This window comes from Pygocentrus nattereri, chromosome 8 (genome assembly GCF_015220715.1).
Source record: "Pygocentrus nattereri isolate fPygNat1 chromosome 8, fPygNat1.pri, whole genome shotgun sequence".
NCBI lineage: Eukaryota > Metazoa > Chordata > Actinopteri > Characiformes > Serrasalmidae > Pygocentrus > Pygocentrus nattereri.
In genome coordinates this window covers 8303197-8324619 of record NC_051218.1, presented here as the reverse complement: position 1 = coordinate 8324619, position 21423 = coordinate 8303197, and the positions used below count along the sequence as shown (strand labels likewise).

The following is a 21423-nucleotide window of genomic DNA, read 5'->3' as shown; positions in this document are numbered from 1 at the left end:
TGTTTACACCCGCCTCCGGATTTTCCGCTGGTGACTTAAAAAACAACAACAAAAAACACATTATGGCCATAGTGTGTGTGTGTGTGAGAGAGAGAGAGAGAGAGAGGGGTAATTAAAAACGGTATAAATAATTCGTTTTTTCGCTTATTCGGACGAATAATTTCGGTTGCCGAATATTCGGTGCGTCCCTACAACACACCGCTGATAATGAAATTTCATCCTTGACCAAATGATTTGATTCATTATAATAAGCCAGTAATGAATCAGTCTCATCCAATTGGACGTGCTAAATTGCCCCTAGGTGTGAGTGACTGTCTGTGTCTGTCTGTCTGCCCTGCGATGGACTGGCGACCTGTCCAGGGTTTATCCTGCCTTTCGCCCGAAGACTGCTGGGATAGGCTCCAACCCCCCTGTTTGGCTGTATCACCGAGCACCAGCAGGCAGAGGAAATATTAACAATATCACGTTTCCCTGTAAGAAAAATGGATGTATGCAAATTGTATTGATCGGACAGTGTCCAAAAAATATTGATATGCTTTAGTGTTTGGTAGCTTTGGTACCCTTTAGACATTCTGTAAACAGCATATGTCCAGAGTTTATCTCAGTTTTTTTACAAAAGCCATTGGCTTAGGTCAGTTTAGACCACAGTGACTACAACCATTGTCCATCCAGTGACTGCTGTCCCACTGCTCTCTGTTCCTTACCGGTCAACAAACATATCTTATCACATTTTTGCAGTCATGGAAGTTCATCGGTTTATAGGCTTAGGCCAACTAAGTTCATTAAAGCATTGAAGATCCAAACACAGGGGAGGTCAGCATGAGATTATACTGGTACACAGTTTTTTAGCTGCATCATCAACCACTTTTAGTTCATGAGCCAAATGTAGAACCTTTATGGTAGAACCCAGCAGAGAGCAGAACCACAACTGACATCATGCTGGGCTCCTTGGTCCTGGTTTGGGTTTTCATCTGTCTCCTCTTCCTCTTCATCAGGACCCAGAGGCCCAAGAACTTTCCTCCTGGACCCCGAACTGTGCCCCTATTTGGGAACCTGTTTCAGCTGAACATCACCAATCCTCTGAAATACTTTGAGAAGGTAAAGTGCTGGACTGGGTGAATTGGGGCACTTGGGGGGAAATGAAAATATTGAGTTCTAAAGGCGTGACTAACCTGCAATAGTTTGTTTATTGATGGGATAAATCTGTTTAGACCAGGGGTGACAAACCCAACAGTAAAGGGGCCATATTAAAAAATCTCGACAAATCCATGGGCCAGCTGTGTTTTGCCATGACCTCAACTGACTGTTGTTTCTTTAAAATATGCCAAAACTACAAAGGCAAAAAAGTTTTCTAGCTGCATCATCAGCCACTTTTAGTTCATTACTCACTGAGCGGAGTGATTTAGCTTATCCCAAGCATTTAGAGTAAATGACAAAGTGATCAATTCCCTATAGATGGCTTTATCTTGAATGTGGAAAAGCCTGTGATTCTCTCAATCAAGGCATAGCCAATTGATGAAAGTTTGCTACACTGAAGTCTAGTGGTGGACGGCCATGTAAGAGAGCAGTAAATAATCATTTCTGTAAATAATCCCTTAACTATTATCTCTGACATACTTGCTCATGAATTATCAGATAATTCAGCCACAGTTATGATTTTACCACAAATTAATTATATAGTTCCCTCTTTTTTAGATGATAAACAGCGAATCAGACTGAAAATCTGTCATCATTACAAATACCCAGCCTTATGTCAATGACTTAGCAGCACTCTCCCTTACAGGATGCCCCAGGGAGGACAAATTAATGGAAGTACTTGGAGGGTCTTAGATAAGATTGTTTTTTTCAATATCATTGGCTCAGGTCAGTTAGGTTAGGCACACTTACATTCAAGAGGCAATTTACAACCATTGTCCATCCAGTGACTGCTGTCCCATTGCTCTCTGTGCCTTATCAGTCAACAAACAGATCGAATCAGAGGTTCAGGGTCATGCAAGTTCATCACTTTATAGCTTTGGACCAGCTGAGTTCGTCACAGCATTCAAGAGCCAAATTCACAGATAAAGGGGAGGCCAGCTTGAGGTAGATTACAATGGTACACATTGAAGTTCAATAAAGCTTATGGGTCTATTTGTACAGTTGTGCTGGGGAAATTGTCAATCTAAATAAAATAAATAATTAAAATATGCACTGTGTTGTGTGGCAATAAAATAAATAAATAGTTAAAATAAGTTAATTTAACATGTCTTATTGGTCCTAATTTGTCATAGACTGAAATATAAATCTAAATTCTGATCAAGAGTTTGATCACCAGGTGATTGTAGAACTGGATTTAATGCTAAATTGTTTTGTACTGTTTTTATTTGCATGCACTGCAGAGAAGAAGGAGTGTGTATTTTTGTTTTACCCATATTTTGGAACAGATGCTATTAGCCCATCCCAGCACAGGAGGTGAGATTTGCTGCGATACAGGTCGGGAAAAATAGTTGCTGAGTAAGGCGGAATTCACTCAAACATGTACAAAACATTCTGGGAATTTTCCTAAATTTCTATCACTTTATTTGACTATAATCTATAAACTTTACTCTGCATCATCAGGGCTGACAGGGATACAGAATAACAGACAACTGTCTCTGAGAAACACTCCTCCACCCACCTATGAGTCAATGATTTAACTGCCCTCACACACACGCTCCTCCTACTCGATTGATGTGGCTATTTATTGGGAGGAGCTGGTGAGCAAAAGGTAGAACCTTTATGGTAGAACCCAGCAGAGAGCAGAACCACAACTGACATCATGCTGGGCTCCTTGGTCCTGGTTTGGGTTTTCATCTTTCTCCTCTTCCTCTTCATCAGGACCCAGAGGCCCAAGAACTTTCCTCCTGGACCCCGACCTTTGCCCCTATTCGGGAACTTGTTTCAGCTGAACATCACCAATCCTCTGAAAGACTTTGAGAAGGTAAACTGCTGGACTGGGTGGATTGGGGCACTTAGGGGGAAATTAAAATATTGAGCTCTAAAGGTGTGACTAACCTGCAATAGTTTATTTACATTTACAGCATTTACTGCTAGAAACAAAAGTCACTGTAGATACCCAGAAAAAAGGAACAGAGTTGAACACAGAACTCTGTGCCGTACAATGCAATACAGTAAACTACAATACACAGTGCAATACAATAAAATATAATATTATTTGATGGGATAAATCTGCTTAGACCAGGGGTGACAAATTCAACATTAAAGGGGCCGTATTAAAAAATCTTGACAAATCCATGGGCCGGCTGTGTTTGGCCATGAAGCCAACTGACCATTGTTTCTTCAAAATATACCAAAACTAAAACAGCAAAAAAGACGCTTAATACTTAACGATTCAAAAATAATTTTTAAACAAAAACAAATTGTTTTATATAAAACAATAGACTACATTAGCTGCAGGTCACTGTTAAACCTCTGAAAATGTCTTCAAGGTACAGAAGGTTTTTTAAAAACTGCCAATTTGTTTGAAAATAGACACCTGACAATTTTTAAATTTTGTTTTTGTGTTGCAGTCACATAGATCAATGTTGGGGAGGTGGTGGGAGCACACGTTACGTTGCAGAGCATACTGGGAACTGTAGTGCAGTTCATGGTGTAATTGGCCAAAATGAACAGACATTTAAAAATATTTTGCGGGCCAAATAGGATTGCGCAACAGGCCAGACTGGACCTGTGGGCCTTGTGTTTGACACGTGGGGTTAAGACTTATGTCAGAGGTATAAATCAACAGTTATAAGTCAAAAACCTCTAGGCTTGTGGCCTTTTCTTTAGTGTAAAAAGCTAAAGGTTAGTATAGACAACATGTAACACTGTAAACAGCTGTTGTCTTGTCTCTGGGTCAGTGTTTGTTGCTTGTCTGTCATCTTATTACTTGATTTTTATCTTTGCTCAAGCTGTGATTAGATCTTCTCCTCAATGACTGTCTCCTTTTCTGCTTGATGTATTTCTATAGTTGGCTGAGCGCTATGGGAATGTTTACAGCCTGTATATTGGAGGAACACCAGCAGTGGTTCTTACTGGGCTAAAGGCTTTGAAGGAAGCTTTTGTGAACAAGGCTGCAGACTTTTCAGGAAGGCCACAAAATCTCCTAATCAGTCACGCAGCGGAAGGGAAAGGTGACATCTATAAACAATCACTATATTACTATGTACTGAATGTGGTTAGTTAATCTGAACCTTAAACTATCTGCCTACAGAGATACACAGATCATCTGATATACTCTGTATCATATTACAGCCACAACTATCAGAATCGCCGATTGAGTATCTGTGCTGCTGTGTGAATTAGGTGCCTATAGCATACTTGCCTGCTCTGCACACCACACACACACACACACACACACACACACACACACATATATACACATTTTCTGTGCTGCTTGTAGGGTTGCTGGGGGGGCGGTGCTAGAGCCCATCCCAGTGGCCATTGGGTGGAACCACAAAAACAGTGATAAATTGGCAGCAACCTATCTTGAAATTATTCAGGAGTTTTATTTGGAGCATTTAGTAGCTAGTTAACAAGTCATCCTACATATTTGCCAACTATAAAAGTACATTGTTTCTGTTCTTGATGTAGCATCATTTTGAATTTGTCCTACATCCTTCAACAAAACTCACCACACTGTCTGACAACAGTCAGAAGACTGGCTTGCAAGACTAGCTTTAAATAAACTGTGAGTTTTTCCTATACTAGTAGTCACCAACTCTCCTCCTGGGGATTGACTTTCCTGCAGTTTGTAGAGTTTAGTTCCAACCTGGATTTAACATGCTGCTCAAATCTTTACATGACACTTCTGAAGTCACTTCTGAAGAAGTTGATTAGCAGGTTTGGCAGAATGTTGTTGAAACTAGAATTTGCAGGAAGGTTGATCTCCAGGACCAGTGTTGGCCACCACAGGTCTACACTAATATCCTGGGGTTCTTTAACTCATACAGCTAATAAACACTGACAGGTGGCACCTGGAGGACATAAGATGTCTTAAATGTCTGATATGTGTCAAATGTGACAGGTATTGTGCTTCTTGATTATGGTCCTGCATGGAAGGAGCATCGGCGCTTTGCCCTCATGACCCTGAGGAACTTTGGCATGGGGAAGCAGTCAATGGAGGACAGGATTCTGGGAGAGACTGAACATCTCGTGAAACGCTTGGAAAGAACTGCTGGTATTTTCATCATTACACTTCAAAAAACACTAAACACTATAACAAAAATGAATAAAACCCTATAACAGTTACTTTTACTTGAATTTATATTTGAATTTATATTCTACTTGTCCCTATTCAACACAATAATATGTGTTTAGATTTTGAGCCAAGATGTGAAAATAGTTAATTAGGACTGCATTTTGTATCTTGGTTACAGCTACAAGACCTTTAGGAAGGAAACCGCTACACCATTAAACATTATGCAATCAGATCTGACATTCATTTGTGAATGTATGTGTATCTGTGTAGGGGGCTTCCTGAATCCTCAGACTTTGTTCCATGATGCTGCATCAAATATCATCTATATGGTGTTATTTGGAATTCGCTACGATTACGGAGATGAAACTCTTAAACAGTATGTTAGCCTCTTCACTGAACTTGCAAAAACCACCAATGGACCCTGGGGAATGGTAGGACTTTCTATTATTAACAGTAAAACAATTGTTTCTCACTTTATATTATGAGCTATATATTATACTGGTAGCTTGTTGTATTATCTTTGGAAAAATACAGGTTGGTTGAAAGTTAAAATGTCTTTCTTTGCTACAGATATATGATACGCTTCCTATTTTGAGAGCCCTGCCCCTTCCTTTTAGGAAGGTTATCACAAACTTTAAAGTACTCAAAAAAATGATAGCAAGTATGATCAGCAAACACAAGACATCAAGAGTCCCAGGAGAACCAGAAAACTTTGTCGACTGCTATCTGGATGAGCTTGATAAGGTGTGTGTGCTTGAATGTGAAGATTTTTTTATATTATTAAAGAGAAACTCTGAGATCACTTCCTTTAACACAATGGATTAAATCTAATATGCACAACCTTATCAGACGATGCTTTCTTTTCAACAGAGAGGAGATGATGGGTCTTTCAATGAAGAGCAGCTTGCAAGATGCGTTGTGGACTTGCATGGTGCTGGGACAGATACCACCTCTAACACCCTCCTAACAGCGTTCCTCTACCTCATAACACATCCAGACATCCAGGGTGTGCACTATGAGCTTTCTACTGCATTTGATCATACGATTTGTTTGATAGATTTACTAGAGACAGTAATTGCTTCACATGCCTGCTCTGTCGGCTTTCTAGAAAGATGTCAGAAGGAGATTGATGAGGTTCTGGAGGGTAAAGCTCATGCATCTTTTGAGGACAGACACAAGATGCCGTACATACAGGCTGTGATCCATGAGTGTCAGCGTATCGCCAATACTGCCCCTCTGGGTGTGTTTCACTGCACCAGCAGAGATACTGAACTGATGGGCTACAGCATCCCAAAGGTGAAGATCTGACTTTTCCTTCTGTGTTTCTTAACTTAAGCCACATGTTTGGTTTTGTCTTTCTTCTTTCCTTTTTTATCTTGTCTTCTTCTGTTTTTCAGGATACTGTAATCATCCCGAACCTCGCCTCAGTGCTGAGTGAGGACGGTCAGTGGAAGTTTCCTCATGAGTTCAATCCAGCTAACTTCCTGAATGAGCAGGGACAGTTTGAGAAGCCGGAGGCCTTCCTGCCCTTTTCTACTGGTTAGTGTTTTGAACAGTGTGAATATACAGAGTGAACAAATCCCAGAACCTGGTTTCTCCAGCATTGGTGAAACTTACATATCCCTGTTTGGCCCATTTTAGTGCTTTTCCTGCCCCAACACACCTACATAGATCACATGTAAAACGCTATATTTATATATCATCTAATTAGTTCTCAGGTGGTCTAAGGTGATCTGAAAATCTATTGTAATGTCAGAAGCATGTGAAATGGCTTTATTTGGGTCAGTCCATCACTCAAAGAAATGACAGGGGTCGAAACACATGTAGGCACAACTACAAGCTGAAAACTTGCCTGAAAACCAGGTGTATATATGGGAGTCATAGGCCCAGTTTCATCTTTCGCTTGTCTGACTTAGCCCTTAGCCCTCTTTTTTGCGCATTCACTAAGTTTACTAATTCACTGAATTTATTAAGTAAATTTTAAGTCTTTTACATGTGTGCAGGGCCTCGTATGTGCATCGGTGAAGGTCTGGCTCGCATGGAGCTCTTCCTCATCTTGGTCACTCTGCTGCGTCGATTCCAGTTTTTCTGGCCTAAAGATGCAGGAGAACCAGACTTCACTCCTGTATATGGAATCACACTCACACCCAAGCCATACAGGATGGGAATCAGACTGAGATAGACAGCTAGAGAAACATAGAACATGATTCTAAATATTAATATACTTGTGGAATTATAATATTTATAATGATTCTCTATACAACCCCAATTCCAATGAAGTAGGGACGTTGTGTAAAACATAAATAAAAACAGAATACTGATTTGCAAATCCTTTTCAACCCATATTCAACTGAATACACTACAAAGACAAGATATTTAATGTTCAAACGGATAAACTTTATTGTTTTTTTGCAAATTTTCACTCATTTTGAATTTGATGCCTGCAACACGTTCAAAAGAAGTTGGGACAGGGGCGTGTTTACCACTGTGTTACATCACCTTTCCTTTTAACAACACTCAATAAGCGTTTGGGAACTGAGGACACTAACTATTAAAGCTTTGTAGGTGGAATTCTTTCCCATTCTTGCTTGATGTACAACTTCAGTTGTTCAACAGTCCGGGGTCTCCGTTGTCGTATTTTGCGCTTCATAATGCGCCACACATTTTCAATGGGAGACAGGTCTGGACTGCAGGCAGGCCAGTCTAGTACCCGCACTCTTTTACTACGAAGCCACGCTGTTGTAACACATGCAGAATGTGGCTTGGCATTGTCTTGCTGAAATAAGCAGGACGTCCCTGAAAAAGACGTTGCTTGGATGGCAGCATATGTTGCTCCAAAACCTGTATGTACCTTTTAGCATTAATGGTGCCTTCACAGATGTGCAAGTTACCCATGCCATGGGCACTAACACACTCCCATGATGTCCATGATTTCCAAGAACAATTTGAAATGTGGACTCGTTAGACCACAGGACACTTTTCCACTTTGCGTCAGTCCATCTCAGACGAGCTCGGGCCCAGAGAAGCTGGCGGCGTTTCTGGGTGTTGTTGATATCTGGCTTTTGCTTTGCATGGCAGAGTTTTAACTTGCACTTGTAGACGAAGTGACGAACTGTATTCACTGACAGTGGTTTTCTGAAGTGTTCCTGAGCCCATGTGGTAATATCCGTTACAGAATGATATCGGTTTTTAATGCAGTGCCGCCTGAGGGATCGAAGGTCACGGGCATTCAGTGTTGGTTTTCTGCCTTGCCGCTTACTTGCAGAGATTTCCCCAGATTCTCGGAACCTTTTGATGATATTATGGTCTGTAGATGATGAAATCCCTAAATCCCTTGCAATTGTACGTTGAGAAACGTTCTTAAACTGTTGGACTATTTGCTCATGCAGTTGCTCGCCCCATCTTTGCTTGTGAACAACTGAGCTTTTCAAGGATGCTCCCTTTATATCGAATCATGACACTCACCTGTTTCCAATTAACCTGCTCATCTGTGGAATGTTCCAAACAGGTGTTTTTTGACCATTCCTCAACTTTCCCAGTCTTTTGTTGCCCGTGTTGCAACTTCCTTGGAATGTGTTGTAGGCATCAAATTCAAAATGAGTGAATATTTGCAAAAAAACAATAAAGTTTATCCGTTTGGACATTAAATATCTTGTCTTTGGAGTGTATTCAATTGAATATATGTTGAAAAGGATTTGTAAATCATCGTATTCTGTTTTTATTTATGTTTTACACAACGTCCCAACTTCATTGGAATTGGGGTTGTAGTTAGATTAGAGGTTTCTGTGCCTGGAGGCTATGTTTACGATGTTCGAGGCTGTTTCTATCAAGGGAGATGTCACGTACAACTTTAGGCTCCAATAAGTCTGCACATCATATAACTAAATACAAACACACCTTTCACCTCCATTGGTTACACTTCATCTTTAGCTTTAGGTAGTATAAAAATAAGGTATTACAATGTTCTTAGGAGTATTACAATGTATGTTTCCTGAGTGTGCAGTTGGGTCGTTCATCTCTGTAGGCCCTGACAATGAGTGCTTGTCTCTCTGGCTAATGCTGATTGGGTGAAGATACGCAGGGCTGTTATAAATTCTTTTGGTAAAACCTTAAGAGGTCAGTTTGGGTGGGAGCACATAGAGTTAGTACTTGGAGAAATAAGTGGGAACTCTTCTTCTTGGGAGATGGGAGAAAGAGCGAACCTGAGTCCACACTCAGGTTTATGGGGGTGATTGGTGCCCTAAAGGCTCTCAAGCCTATTTTTTTCCATTTTATTTCACCTTTGTTAAACTTTTCATATTTAGCATGATTTTTCTATCTTGATGTCTATTTTTCATATTTCCTTGATTATCATAAAAACTGTTTTGTCCAGCAGTTTCATCCAATAAACTAGCAAAACTCCTTTTGGACTCACAAATGCGATTCTAAATATCAAGATAAGTAAGAATTCAAATAATGAATCATTCTTTATTGGTTATGATGTAAATAAAGGTCAGATTAGATTGCTGTGTGTGAAAGTTAACTTTCCAACTATAAAAACAGCACTAACGAATTTTGTGATGAGCTTCACTCTATGGTTTACATGCTTTCATGAGTTTTATGTTTGATGGATGTCACCAACACAGAGTATTTTCAGACTAAAGAACAACAGGGGAGAAACAACACCCCACAGTCAGAAGCAATGATTACAGTCACTATTTAAAGATCTTATAAAACAAATGTTAAAGCTCTTAGCTGATTGAGCTTTTTACTCCCTTTCCAAGGTCCAAGTCTCCCTTCAGGGTTTCACTCACTTTGTTTTTTTCAGTTGTTGTTACTCTGAGGATAAGTCCAGACAGTCCAGCAGTCACAGACATTCACTCAGAATCAAGCTTAAAACACAGGGAGGGAGAAGGCAACTAGACCAAAAAGAGAGAAACATAACATGCAAGCAATTGTAACATAAATGAAAATAATGAAACAATCACTTCCAGTTACTCAAACAAAATCACAGAATTAAACCAGCTGTTCATACTAGATTTGTTCTTATTATCAATGGCCCAACACAAGATTCCCTTTTTGGCAATTGAATTTGGTTTACTGGTTTGCTTGATTTAGTATCTAAGGCGCAATTACTTTTTCACATAGGACCAGGTCGAGCTGAGCAGCAATTTTACATCAATAAATGAAATCATGATTAAAAACAGCGTTTTGTGTTTAGTTGGGTTGTTTTGTCTAATATTAACTGTGGCTTGATGATCTGAGACCTTTAAATGTGACAAATATCCTAAAATACTGGGAAGGGGCCGTATACTTTTACACAGCACTCTACATAATGTTGACATAATCATGCCATAAACATGTGATCACAGATATCATGTGTCATTGTGAATTTTTATGATATATATAATGTCCAGTAATACAACAGTGTCATGTTATTGTCATTATTATGACTAATTCAATAGATACAAAAAGGTACATTCAGCAAGTGAACAGTAAGTGTCCATTAAAATGTGCAGAAGTCTTTTCTCTGTAGAGGAGGTGTTAAATTATTTTCACTTAGAAAATCTGCAAAACATAATTTGACCAGGGGAGCCCAAACTTCTGCATGCGACCACACATTACAAGCTTCAAATGTCCTTGTCTAAGTAGAGATGATTCCGTTGCATATCCTGAAGAAAAAAGAAAAATATGCAATGCAAGTGTTTGGGGATCACCCAGCTAAGGAACTTTTCTGGGCTACACCATAGTCATGAGACCACCCAGGCTGAAAAGGGTTCTTTACATGTCTGCTTATTGGCTCTGCAGTGGTGTGGGGAGATTTTACCAAAGCCAACTGAGGAACTGTGTTTCTGTGTTTGTCTTCTGTAAAGTATCAGTTTGAGAAAGCCATTCTATTAGTTAAATCTTTGATTATTAGTAGTATTAGTATTATTATTAATGTTATTATTATTGTCAGTTTTGTTATAATGTTATAATATTATTATCAGTTTTTGAGCTTCTTGATTTTTCAAGCTTTCCATTTGTTTCGATTCGGAATCATTCTCACTTTTCTAAGCTTGGAATTATTCTCACTTTCTCTGAAAGCTCTGCTGATCAGGCCATGTATCACTTAAATAGATTTCTTTTCCACGAGAAAATAAGCAAAATTGTGCAGCTTTTATTTGGCAGGGCAGGTTAAAATCTCACCAGAACTGACCCCTTCACTCTTTTCAAGACATCATCACTCAGGATCACGTGTGTCAGACTCTAGTGCTGGCAGACTAAAGCACTGCACACTTCAGTGTTTGCCTCATTCAACTCACCAGCTTCGCAGCAAGGTGCAAGACTCTGGACCTGCTGTGTGCCAATGTCAAGGAAGCATATAAATGAACAGCTCTCCCTCCGCTTGTTCGTGCAGACCGTAACCTGGTTCACCTCAACTCATGGTATACACCCCTGGTTCAGAGACAAGCAGTGACCACAAGGACAGTGAGGAAGTGGTCAGCTGAGGCTGTAGAATCACTGAGGGGCTGTCTGGAGACTACACAATGGGATGTCCTGTGTGAACCACATGGTGGAGACATTGATGCAATATCATGCATCAGTGACTACATCAACTGCTATGTGGACTCTGTTGTACCCTCCAGGACTGTCCGATGTTTTCCAAACAACAAACCCTGGATCACCAGTTACTTAAAGTCTCTGATGAACCAGAAGAAAAGTGTTTATGGCAGGAGATAGGGAGGAACTGAAGAGGGTATAAAAAGGTTAAAACCTCAATTAAGAAGGCCAAAGAGGAGTATAAGTCCAAGCTAGAAAACAAAATTGAGCTGAATAACACTTGTGATGTCCTTTACCAAATAGTGATTCTCTGTGTCTTCGTTTGTCTGCTCCTGTCCCTTTTCAGTTCTCACCTTCTAAGTGTTGGATGTTGCATTGCCTCTTTTTGAGTGGTCCCAGTGGATGAAACCTCTGCCTGCACATCCTTTGGAAGCTATTGGAAAATTGAGGACATCTTCTATTCAAATTTGGGGCTCATTTATTTATTTAAATTAAGGACCTGCTTCATTGTGTCTGTCTCCTACGCAGATTAACAGTCCTACAGAACTATGCCATACGCCATCCACAGCCTTATCTTCCTCCAACACAGCCATTCACACCTGTGACCATCAGCAACCACTGTCTGCAATGGACACCTCTCACCCTTCACCCACAGCTGGAATGTGCAGTGATGTTACATTCACAGCTAATCAGGTGACGGTTGAACTGAAAAAACTGGAGTAGAGCAAAGCAGTGGGACATGATGGCATTGAACCCAGGATGCAGAAACTGTGCACTTAGCAGCTGTGTGGAATTCTTCAGCACATCTTCAATCTGAGCTGCAGCCTGCAGATAGTCCCAGTTATGTGGAAAACATTTTATGTAGTTTCTGTAGTACCTGCTGGACAGAACAGACTCTCACCAAACAGCCTCCGCTGTTTGTGGAGAAACTATGGCTGATGCAGGTAGATGAATCCATCATCTCACAGACAATGTATTATCTTACTGGATGACCTTATTATGCGCGACTGCAGGGCTGTGTCTCAGACAAGGCTGTGTGCAGTGTTGCGGCACCCCAGGGGACTGTGTTAGCTCCATTCTTGTTCAACCTGTATCAACCTGTACAAATATCTGGGTGTACACTTGGACAACAAGCTGGACTGGAGCTGTAACACTCTCACAGTGTGCTAGACAGGCCAAAGCCGTCTTTTCTTCCTGAGGAAGCTGAGGTCTTTTTGTGTGTGCACTAAGCTCCTATGGACATTCTACCAAGTTGTTTTAGTGAGTGCTCCATTCTATGCCGTTGTGTGCTGAGGCAGCAGCATTAACAAAAGTTCTCTGAACAAAATAAACAAACTTATTAGGAAGGCTGGCTCTGCTGTAGCAGTCAAGCTGGACTCTTTGGAGTTTGCAGCAGAACAGAGGATGCTCAACAAGCTGTTAGCCATCTTGGACAACACCTCACACCCTCTGCATGCTACACTGGATAAACAGAGAAGCACATTCAGTGGCCGTCTGCTACAGCTGCGCTGTGTTAAAGAGCACTGTGTGAGATCTTTCTCACCCACCGCTATACGGCTCTACAATGAGACTCCTTACTGCAGAGACAGTAGTGATCTGCTATCTAAACTGTGCTGAACCACATCAATGTATCTCCTCTCTGATTAATACATATTGTGCAATGTATCACACTTATTACTGTAATGACGCTTTCACTATGCACTGTACACTGTAATATTGATGCAACTCAGAGGTAGGACTTTATATGGTTTTAGTTTACCTCATGCCATGCAATGTCTTGTAAATACAACAATTAGTTCATGATTAGTCAATTATGAATTAAAAGCACATAAATGTTTTATAAATGAACGTTATCATCAAGTGTTACCAATGTGTCTTATATACCATGTAAATGTGTAAATAGATATATTTTTTCTTTATTTTATTTCTCCTGTTCTTTAAAGTATGTCTAGATTTATTTCTATTGTCTATTTTCTGCATAGTATATGTAAGTTTATGTGCCATTATATGTCTTACTACTTAAAGACTGCAATTTCCCTCCAGGATCAATAAAGATCTATCTATCGAGCTATCTATCATCAGGAGGTCAAAGCAGTTCAGAATAACAGACAACTGTCTCTGAGAAACAAAGTTTGTACACATGTATCTTTGTATTTTTCTAAAAAGCCATGAATCACTTCTCATTACCAAACACTCCTCCCGCCACCCTTGTGTCAATGATTCAACTGCCCTCACACACACACTCCTCCTACTCGGTTGATGAGGCTATTTAGTGGGAGGAGCTGGTGAGCAAAAGGTAGAACCTTTATGGTAGAACCCAGCAGAGAGCGGAACCACAACTGACATCATGCTGGGCTCCTTGGTCCTGGTTTGGGTTTTCATCTTTCTCCTCTTCCTCTTCATCAGGACCCAGAGGCCCAAGAACTTTCCTCCTGGACCCCGACTTGTGCCCCTATTTGGGAACCTGTTTCAGCTGAACATCATCAATCCTCTGAAAGACTTTGAGAAGGTAAAGTGCTGGACTGGGTGAATTGGGGCACTTGGGGGGAAATGAAAATATTGAGTTCTAAAGGCGTGACTAACCTGCAATAGTTTGTTTATTGATGGGATAAATCTGTTTAGACCAGGGGTGACAAACTCAACAGTAAAGGGGCCATATTAAAAAATCTCGACAAATCCATGGGCCGGCTGTGTTTGGCCATGACCCCAACTGACCATTGGCAAAACTACAACAGCAAAAAAATGCACTGAATACTTAACAATTCAAAAATAATTTTGAACAAACCAAATTTTTTAATATTAAACAGTAGACTACAGGTGGTACAAACTCAAAACCTGTTGAACTCTATGCTTGTAGTCATTTCTAGTGTAAAAACTCACTTTCTACACTAAAGGTTACTATAGATAACATGTAATACTGTAAATAAATCATGTCTTTTCCCTGGGTCAGTGTTTGTTGCTTGTCTGTCATCTTATTACTTGATTTTCTATCTTTGCTCAAGCTGTGATTAGATCTTTTCCTGAATGACTGTATCCTTTTCTGATCGATGTTTGTCTGTAGTTGGCTGAGCACTATGGGAATGTTTACAGCCTGTATATTGGAGGAACACCAGCAGTGGTTCTTACTGGGTTAAAGGCTATGAAGGAAGCTTTGGTGAAAAAGGCTGCAGACTTTTCAGGACGGCCACAAAATCTCCTACTCAGCCATGCAACAGAAGGGAAAGGTGATGTATATGTAAGGTGATGTCTATGTACTACAATCACTATATTACTATGTACTAATTGTGGTTAACAAGATATCCTACGTATTTACCAACTGGAAAAGCACGTTGTTTCTGTTCTTGACGTAGCATCATTGTGAATTTGGCCTGCAAGGAAAACTTTAAAGTACTCAACAAAACTCACCAGACTGTCGGACAGCAGTCAGAACACCAGCTTTAAATAAACTGTGATGTTTTCCTATACTAGTAGTGACCAACGCTCCTCCTGCAGAGTTTAGTTCCTAACTGAATCTAACATCCTGCTCTCCTCTTTACATGGCACTTACGCCTCTGATCCATCCAATCAGAGACTTCTGAAGAAGTTGATTAGCAGGTTTGGCAGAACTAGAATTTGCAGGAAGGTCGATCTCCAGGACCAGTGTTGGCCACCACTGTCCTGCACTAATATCCTCGTGTTCTTTTACTCATACAGCTAATAGACACTGACAGGTGGCACCTGGAGGATACAAGATGTCTTAAATGTCTTATATGTGTAAAATGTGGCAGGTGTCGCGTTTGTTGATTATGGTCCTGCATGGAAGGAGCATCGGCGCTTTGCCATCATGACCCTGAAGAACTTTGGCATGGGGAAGCAGTCAATGGAGGACAGGATTCTGGGAGAGACTGAACATCTCGTGAAATGCTTGGAAAAAAGTGCTGGTATTTTCATCACGTCACTTATTATTAGTTATTAGTTATAAGGCTCTCATTGTTCTCCATTCTGCTCTAGCCACACTTGCTATTTAGCTATAATCACCTTAGCCAGCCTTATCTACCTTAGATACTGTTGTTTCCGCATGATTTAATCGAGAATCTTCATTAGAGAAAATGCATAAACTTTCACTGCTTCCTCTGAGCTCTCAGGATATTGGATTGTACGGCCAGTGCTGCAGCATATTTAACTTTCTGAAAGATTGCTGGGGGGGGGGGCTGTTACAGGTACAAAAGGGTGGTCTACAGTTACTATAGTGAAATATCAAAGCCTCAGCTCTAAATTGTTAACACTGAAGACAGAAGTTCACCACTTTGAGTGTAAAGCGGGATAAAATAAAACACTATAACAGTTACCATTTAGTGAATTTATATTAGAGCATCAATTTCTCACCAAAGGACACAATAACACTGTTGGATTTGATTTAGAGCCAATGTGTCGAGGTGTTATGCAGTCATATTTAACATTAATTTGTGAATGTATGTGTATCTGTGTAGGGGGCTTCCTGAATCCTCAGACTTTGTTCCATGATGCTGCATCAAACATCATCTATCTGGTGTTATTTGGAATTCGCTACGATTACGGAGACGAAACTCTTAAACAGTATGTTAGCCTTATCACCGAAGCTACAAAATCTGTCAATGGACCCTGGGGAATGGTAAGATTTTCTTTATTAACATTAATATGACAGTTTGTTGCTATATATTTTGAGCAGTTCTGATGTAAGAATGATGGATGTGTCCTGTATTAAAGAAACACATTTACAAATATTAGTATACTGGTAGCTTGTTGTATTATCTTTGGAAAAATACAGGTTGGTTGAAAGTTAAAATGTCTTTCTTTGCTATAGATATATGACAGCCTTCCTATTCTGAGAGCCCTGCCCCTTCCTTTTAGGAAGGCTATCACAAACTTTAAAGTACTCAAAAAAATGATAGCAAGTATGATCAGCAAACACAAGATATCAAGAGTCCCAGGGGAACCAGAAAACTTTGTCGACTGCTATCTGGATGAGCTTGATAAGGTGTGTGTGCTTGAATGTGAAGATTTTTTTTATATTATTAAGGAGAAACTCTGAGATCACTTCCTTTAACACAATGGATTAAATCTAATATGCACAAACTTATCAGACGATGCTTTCTTTTCAACAGAGAGGAGATGATGGGTCTTTCAATGAAGAGCAGCTTGCAAGATGCGTTGTGGACTTGCATGGTGCTGGGACAGATACCACCTCTAACACCCTCCTAACAGCGTTCCTCTACCTCATAACACATCCAGACATCCAGGGTGTGCACTATGAGCTTTCTACTGCATTTGATCATACTATTTGTTTGATAGATTTACTAGAGACAGTAATTGCTTCACATGCCTGCTCTGTCGGCTTTCTAGAAAGATGTCAGAAGGAGATTGATGAGGTTCTGGAGGGTAAAGCTCATGCATCTTTTGAGGACAGACACAAGATGCCGTACATACAGGCTGTGATCCATGAGTGTCAGCGTATCGCCAATACTGCCCCTCTGGGTGTGTTTCACTGCACCAGCAGAGATACTGAACTGATGGGCTACAGCATCCCAAAGGTGAAGATCTGACTTTTCCTTCTGTGTTTCTTAACTTAAGCCACATGTTTGGTTTTGTCTTTCTTCTTTCCTGTTTTATCTTGTCTTCTTCTGTTTTTCAGGATACTGTAATCATCCCGAACCTCGCCTCAGTGCTGAGTGAGGAAGGCCAGTGGAAGTTTCCTCATGAGTTCAATCCAGCTAACTTCCTGAATGAGCAGGGACAGTTTGAGAAGCCGGAGGCCTTCCTGCCCTTTTCTACTGGTTAGTTTTCTGAACAGTGTGAATATACAGAGTGAACAAATCCCAGAAACTGGTTTCTCCAGCATTGGTGAAACTTAAATATCCCTGTTTGGCCCATTTTAGTGCTTTTCCTGCCATAACACACCTACTTAGATCACATGTAAAACGTTTATTTATATATAATCTAATTAGTTCTCAGATATTTAAGGTGATATGAAGAACTGGTGTAATGTCAAAGACATGTCAGTCAGGGGCAGTTATTTGGGGCAGTCCAGCACTCAAAAGTACTAGCAGGGGTCAAAACACAGGCAAAAGTACAAGCCGAAAACCACAACTCAGAACTCAATAGATACAAATACAGAAAGTTCACAAGTAGCAAGTAAAACAAAAGTGTAAAGAGTCCTAGATCACTTGCCATTGTGGTGTGAATGGGTGGAGCCAGGGAGAGTTCAAGTGGAGTCTCCATAGAGGGGACAAACAAGTAGATATTAATGTTTTTATGGAATTTGCAAACTTTTTTGTTTAATTAATGTGTTTACATTTCATTTTCAATGTTTTATGTTTTTTAGTGTAATGTATCAGTGTGGAAATCACAACCCCATGAAAGTGTAGTGATTTGTCTTTTCCATGTCCGCAGGGCCTCGTGTGTGTCTTGGTGAAGGTCTGGCTCGCATGGAGCTCTTCCTCATCTTGGTCACTCTGCTGCGCCGCTTTCAGTTCTTCTGGCCTGACGATGCAGGAGAACCAGACTTCACTCCTGTGTATGGAGGCACACTCACACCCAAGCCGTACAGGATGGGAGTCACACTGAGACAGACAGCTAGAGAAACATAGAATACGATTCTAAATATCAGGATAATTGAGAAGACTAATAATGAATCATTCTTTATTGGTTATGAGGTAAATAAAGGTCAGATTAGATAGCTGTGTGTGAAAGTTAACTTTCCAGCTACAACCACAGCACCAAAGAATTTTGTGATGAGCTTCATTCTATGGTTTACATGCTTTCATGAAATAAAGTTGAATAAAGTTGTTTGATGGATGTCACCAACACAGGGTGTTTGGAGACTAAATAACAACAGGGGAGAAACAACACCCCACAGTCAGAAGCACTGATTACAGTCACTATTTAAAGGTCTTATAAAACAAATGTTAAAGGTCTTAGCTGATTGAACTATTTACTCCCTTTCCAAAGTCCAAGTCTCCCTTCAGGGTTTCACTCACTTTGTTTTTTCAGTTGTTGTTACTGTTGATAAAACAGTCCAGCAGTCACAGACATTCACTCAGTATCACTAGTATCTAAGGCACAATTATTTTTTCACATAGGACCAGGTCGGGCTGAGCAGCATTTTTACGTCAATAAATGAAATCATCATTAAAAACAGCGTTTTGTGTTTAGTTGGGTTATCTTTGTCTAATACTAACAGTGGCTTGATGATCTGAAACCTTTAAGTGTGACAAATATTGGAAAGGGGCCATATACTTTTACACAGCACTCTACATAACATTGATGTTACACTCCCTGAGCCCAGGGTCGGTGTAAACAGATTAAACACCTGTAACCAGGGTGGAAAAGGTGAGACACAAGGCAGTGCGGCTTGTCTGTGCAACAGCTTCTCAAATCTGAGAAGCAGAGTTGCAAGCAGCAGTAATTACCCGACGCCACAGCACACCCTACAGGGCATCTCCGCAACAGCAATATGGTTTGAGCTATACCAGCAGAAGTTCATAATTTAGTAAAACGAAATATACAAAAACAATCACAAATGTGACCAACACTTTGTGGGTGTCACATTGACATAATAATGCCTTAAACATGTGATCGCAGATGTCATACATCATTGTGAATTGTCATGATATATATAATGTCCAGTAATACAACAGCGTCATGTTATTGTTATCACTGTTTATTAAGACGGATGCAATAGATACAATAAGGTACATTCAGCAAGTAAACAGTAATTGTCCATTAAAATGTGCAGATGTCTTTTCTCTGTAGAGGAGGTGTTAAATTATTTTCACTTAGAAAATCTGCAAAACATAATTTGACCAGGGGAGCCCAAACTTTTGCATACAACCACACATTATAAGCTTCATGTCCTTCTAAGTAGAGATGATTCCATTGCATATCCTGAAGAAAAAAAAATGCAATGCAAGTGTTTGGGGATCACCCAGCTAAGGAACTTTTCTGGGCTATGAGGTTTCATGGGGGCTGCACCATAATCATGAGACCACCCAGGCTGAAAAGGACTCTTTACATGCCTGCTTAGTGACTCTGCTGTGGTGAAGCAAGCTGAGAGGAACCCAGTTTGCAACCCCTGCCCTAGAGTAGTGACCAGCACTGCTCCTGGAGATTTCTTGCAAAGTTTCTACAAAACCATTCTCCACCACTCCACTCCGGCCCTGTCTAATAATACTCTTCAGAAGTCTTTGTTTAGCTGCATCAGATGCGTGAGATTTGGGCTGGAGTTGAAAGAAGGTTGATATCTCCAGGAAGAGTGTTGGTAACCAACACCCTAGAGGTTTATATGGGTGACCATATGTGGTCTTTTGGGGAAAATTGTGTCCAGCCTGGTTTTCTACAATACCAGAGATTTGACTTTGCCTCCATGTTGATTTCCACAGTTTGCCCCCATGCCACCCTCCTGCCCCCAGTGCTCTCATACTCAAAAACAAATTACGATCTCCCTAACATGTTTGTTCTATAAACACAAGGCACAGTAAAATTACAACGCAATGAATTCAAGCTATCAAATTACCCATGTCAGATTTATTCAGAACAATATGTTTTATGGTGATTACAAAATGAATTTAACTAAAAAGAACATCAAAATATAAAACTAAGTCAGTCTAACTCTGATGTCCCTTTCACCAATAATGAAAATGGTAGAATAAGCCAAGGCTCAGCATCATTTCCTGAGACACTCTTTTCTGCAAAAGGTATGTGGTGGTCTCCTCTATAAAGTGTAAGCCCAACTACGCCACCCCATAGTTTATACCTAGATCAAAGGAGGGCTCTGTAACAATTCACACACACACACACACACACACACACACACACACACACACACACACACACACCCACACCCACACACACCACAGGTTGCATAGAGAAGTAGAAAATATTTTTATTTGCCCCTTTAGTTCAGCCAACAATTTAAAATAAACATAATACAATACTAATGAAAAAGCAATAAAAAGTGATTGCTCCACAATTTTCATTCAGTATTATCAGGTCTAGGGACTGACACACTATTTTAATTTCAATTCAAAAATTATATGTGAACAAAGACAATTTTTGCTATAATCTGACACTCAAAACTTAATTTCACTGCAAATGTAAATTGTAGTGAACACTGCACCCTACCAACACCACCCGTAAAATATCCATCAGTGCCCAGCACCTGAAACAACTTCACATTCACTGAAGCAACCATTCGTCAATATATGGAAGATTAGGATAAATAAGTTCAGAGCAGCAGCACCTTCAAAAGCAGTGAAAACACCTTCACAGTGTGTGGCCTTTAAACTCTGTAAATCAGTAAAATAGATCAAATAAAAGGGCAGAAAACAGCAGCTAGCCCCAGCTATGGGCTCGTTTTCGGTAAAAACAGTGACTCCCAGTGACCACATTAACACCGAGTCAATCACGCCAATGCTGTCCTGGACTGTCCGGTGAACTTCCTGCCTTCAAACACACAGAGCAGTCCTTTCACCCAATGGCAGCAGGTCTATTCCAGCAACTGCTGCACGGAGTCCCGGCACCTCATTCCGAGCCTTATTGCATCGTCTTCTCTCCACTGTCTCGCTCGTTGGACGCTACTGCTGCACAATGCTTGGCCAATGCTAACTATGACCCAGGCTGCCTATATATATATATATATATATATATATATATATATATATATATAT

The 21423-nt window shown here is 40.3% G+C and overlaps 2 protein-coding genes across 5 annotated transcripts; both read left to right on the top strand.

Moving 5' to 3' along the window:
* Positions 1-2765: 2765 nt before the first annotated feature.
* LOC108439354 (cytochrome P450 2D3-like) lies at positions 2766-7514 on the top strand. Of its 3 annotated transcripts, none has more exons than XM_017717722.2 (9): positions 2766-2959; positions 3989-4151; positions 5045-5197; positions 5489-5649; positions 5789-5962; positions 6089-6224; positions 6327-6514; positions 6616-6757; positions 7222-7514. In XM_017717722.2, the coding sequence occupies exons 1-9, from the start codon at positions 2798-2800 to the stop codon at positions 7398-7400; spliced, it is 1458 nt and encodes a 485-aa protein (XP_017573211.1). In that variant the 5' UTR covers positions 2766-2797; the 3' UTR covers positions 7401-7514. The 3 variants fall into 3 exon arrangements, with proteins under 3 accessions (XP_017573211.1, XP_037396610.1, XP_037396611.1); XM_037540713.1 differs by having other exon boundaries at positions 7204-7514; XM_037540714.1 differs by having other exon boundaries at positions 6089-6514.
* A 6521-nt stretch (positions 7515-14035) lies between these two features.
* LOC108439355 (cytochrome P450 2D3-like) lies at positions 14036-18893 on the top strand. 2 transcript variants are annotated; one of them, XM_017717724.2, is made up of 9 exons: positions 14036-14249; positions 14802-14964; positions 15508-15660; positions 16210-16370; positions 16563-16736; positions 16864-16999; positions 17102-17289; positions 17391-17532; positions 18149-18562. In XM_017717724.2, exons 1-9 carry the CDS (start codon positions 14088-14090, stop codon positions 18343-18345), a joined length of 1476 nt encoding a protein of 491 aa, XP_017573213.1. In that variant the 5' UTR covers positions 14036-14087; the 3' UTR covers positions 18346-18562. The 2 variants fall into 2 exon arrangements, with proteins under 2 accessions (XP_017573213.1, XP_037396331.1); XM_037540434.1 differs by having other exon boundaries at positions 16864-17289; positions 18149-18893.
* The last annotated feature ends 2530 nt before the right edge of the window (positions 18894-21423 follow it).

Coding starts and splice junctions, on each gene's coding strand:
- LOC108439354 (XM_037540714.1), top strand. CDS start 2,798: ATGCTGGGCTCCTTGGTCCTGGTTTGGGTTTTCATCTTTCTCCTCTTC. Junction 2,960..3,988: donor CTCTGAAAGACTTTGAGAAG/GTAAACTGCTGG, acceptor GTATTTCTATAG/TTGGCTGAGCGCTATGGGAA. Junction 6,758..7,221: donor CTTCCTGCCCTTTTCTACTG/GTTAGTGTTTTG, acceptor ACATGTGTGCAG/GGCCTCGTATGTGCATCGGT.
- LOC108439355 (XM_037540434.1), top strand. CDS start 14,088: ATGCTGGGCTCCTTGGTCCTGGTTTGGGTTTTCATCTTTCTCCTCTTC. Junction 14,965..15,507: donor CCATGCAACAGAAGGGAAAG/GTGATGTATATG, acceptor AAAATGTGGCAG/GTGTCGCGTTTGTTGATTAT. Junction 15,661..16,209: donor ATGCTTGGAAAAAAGTGCTG/GTATTTTCATCA, acceptor GTATCTGTGTAG/GGGGCTTCCTGAATCCTCAG.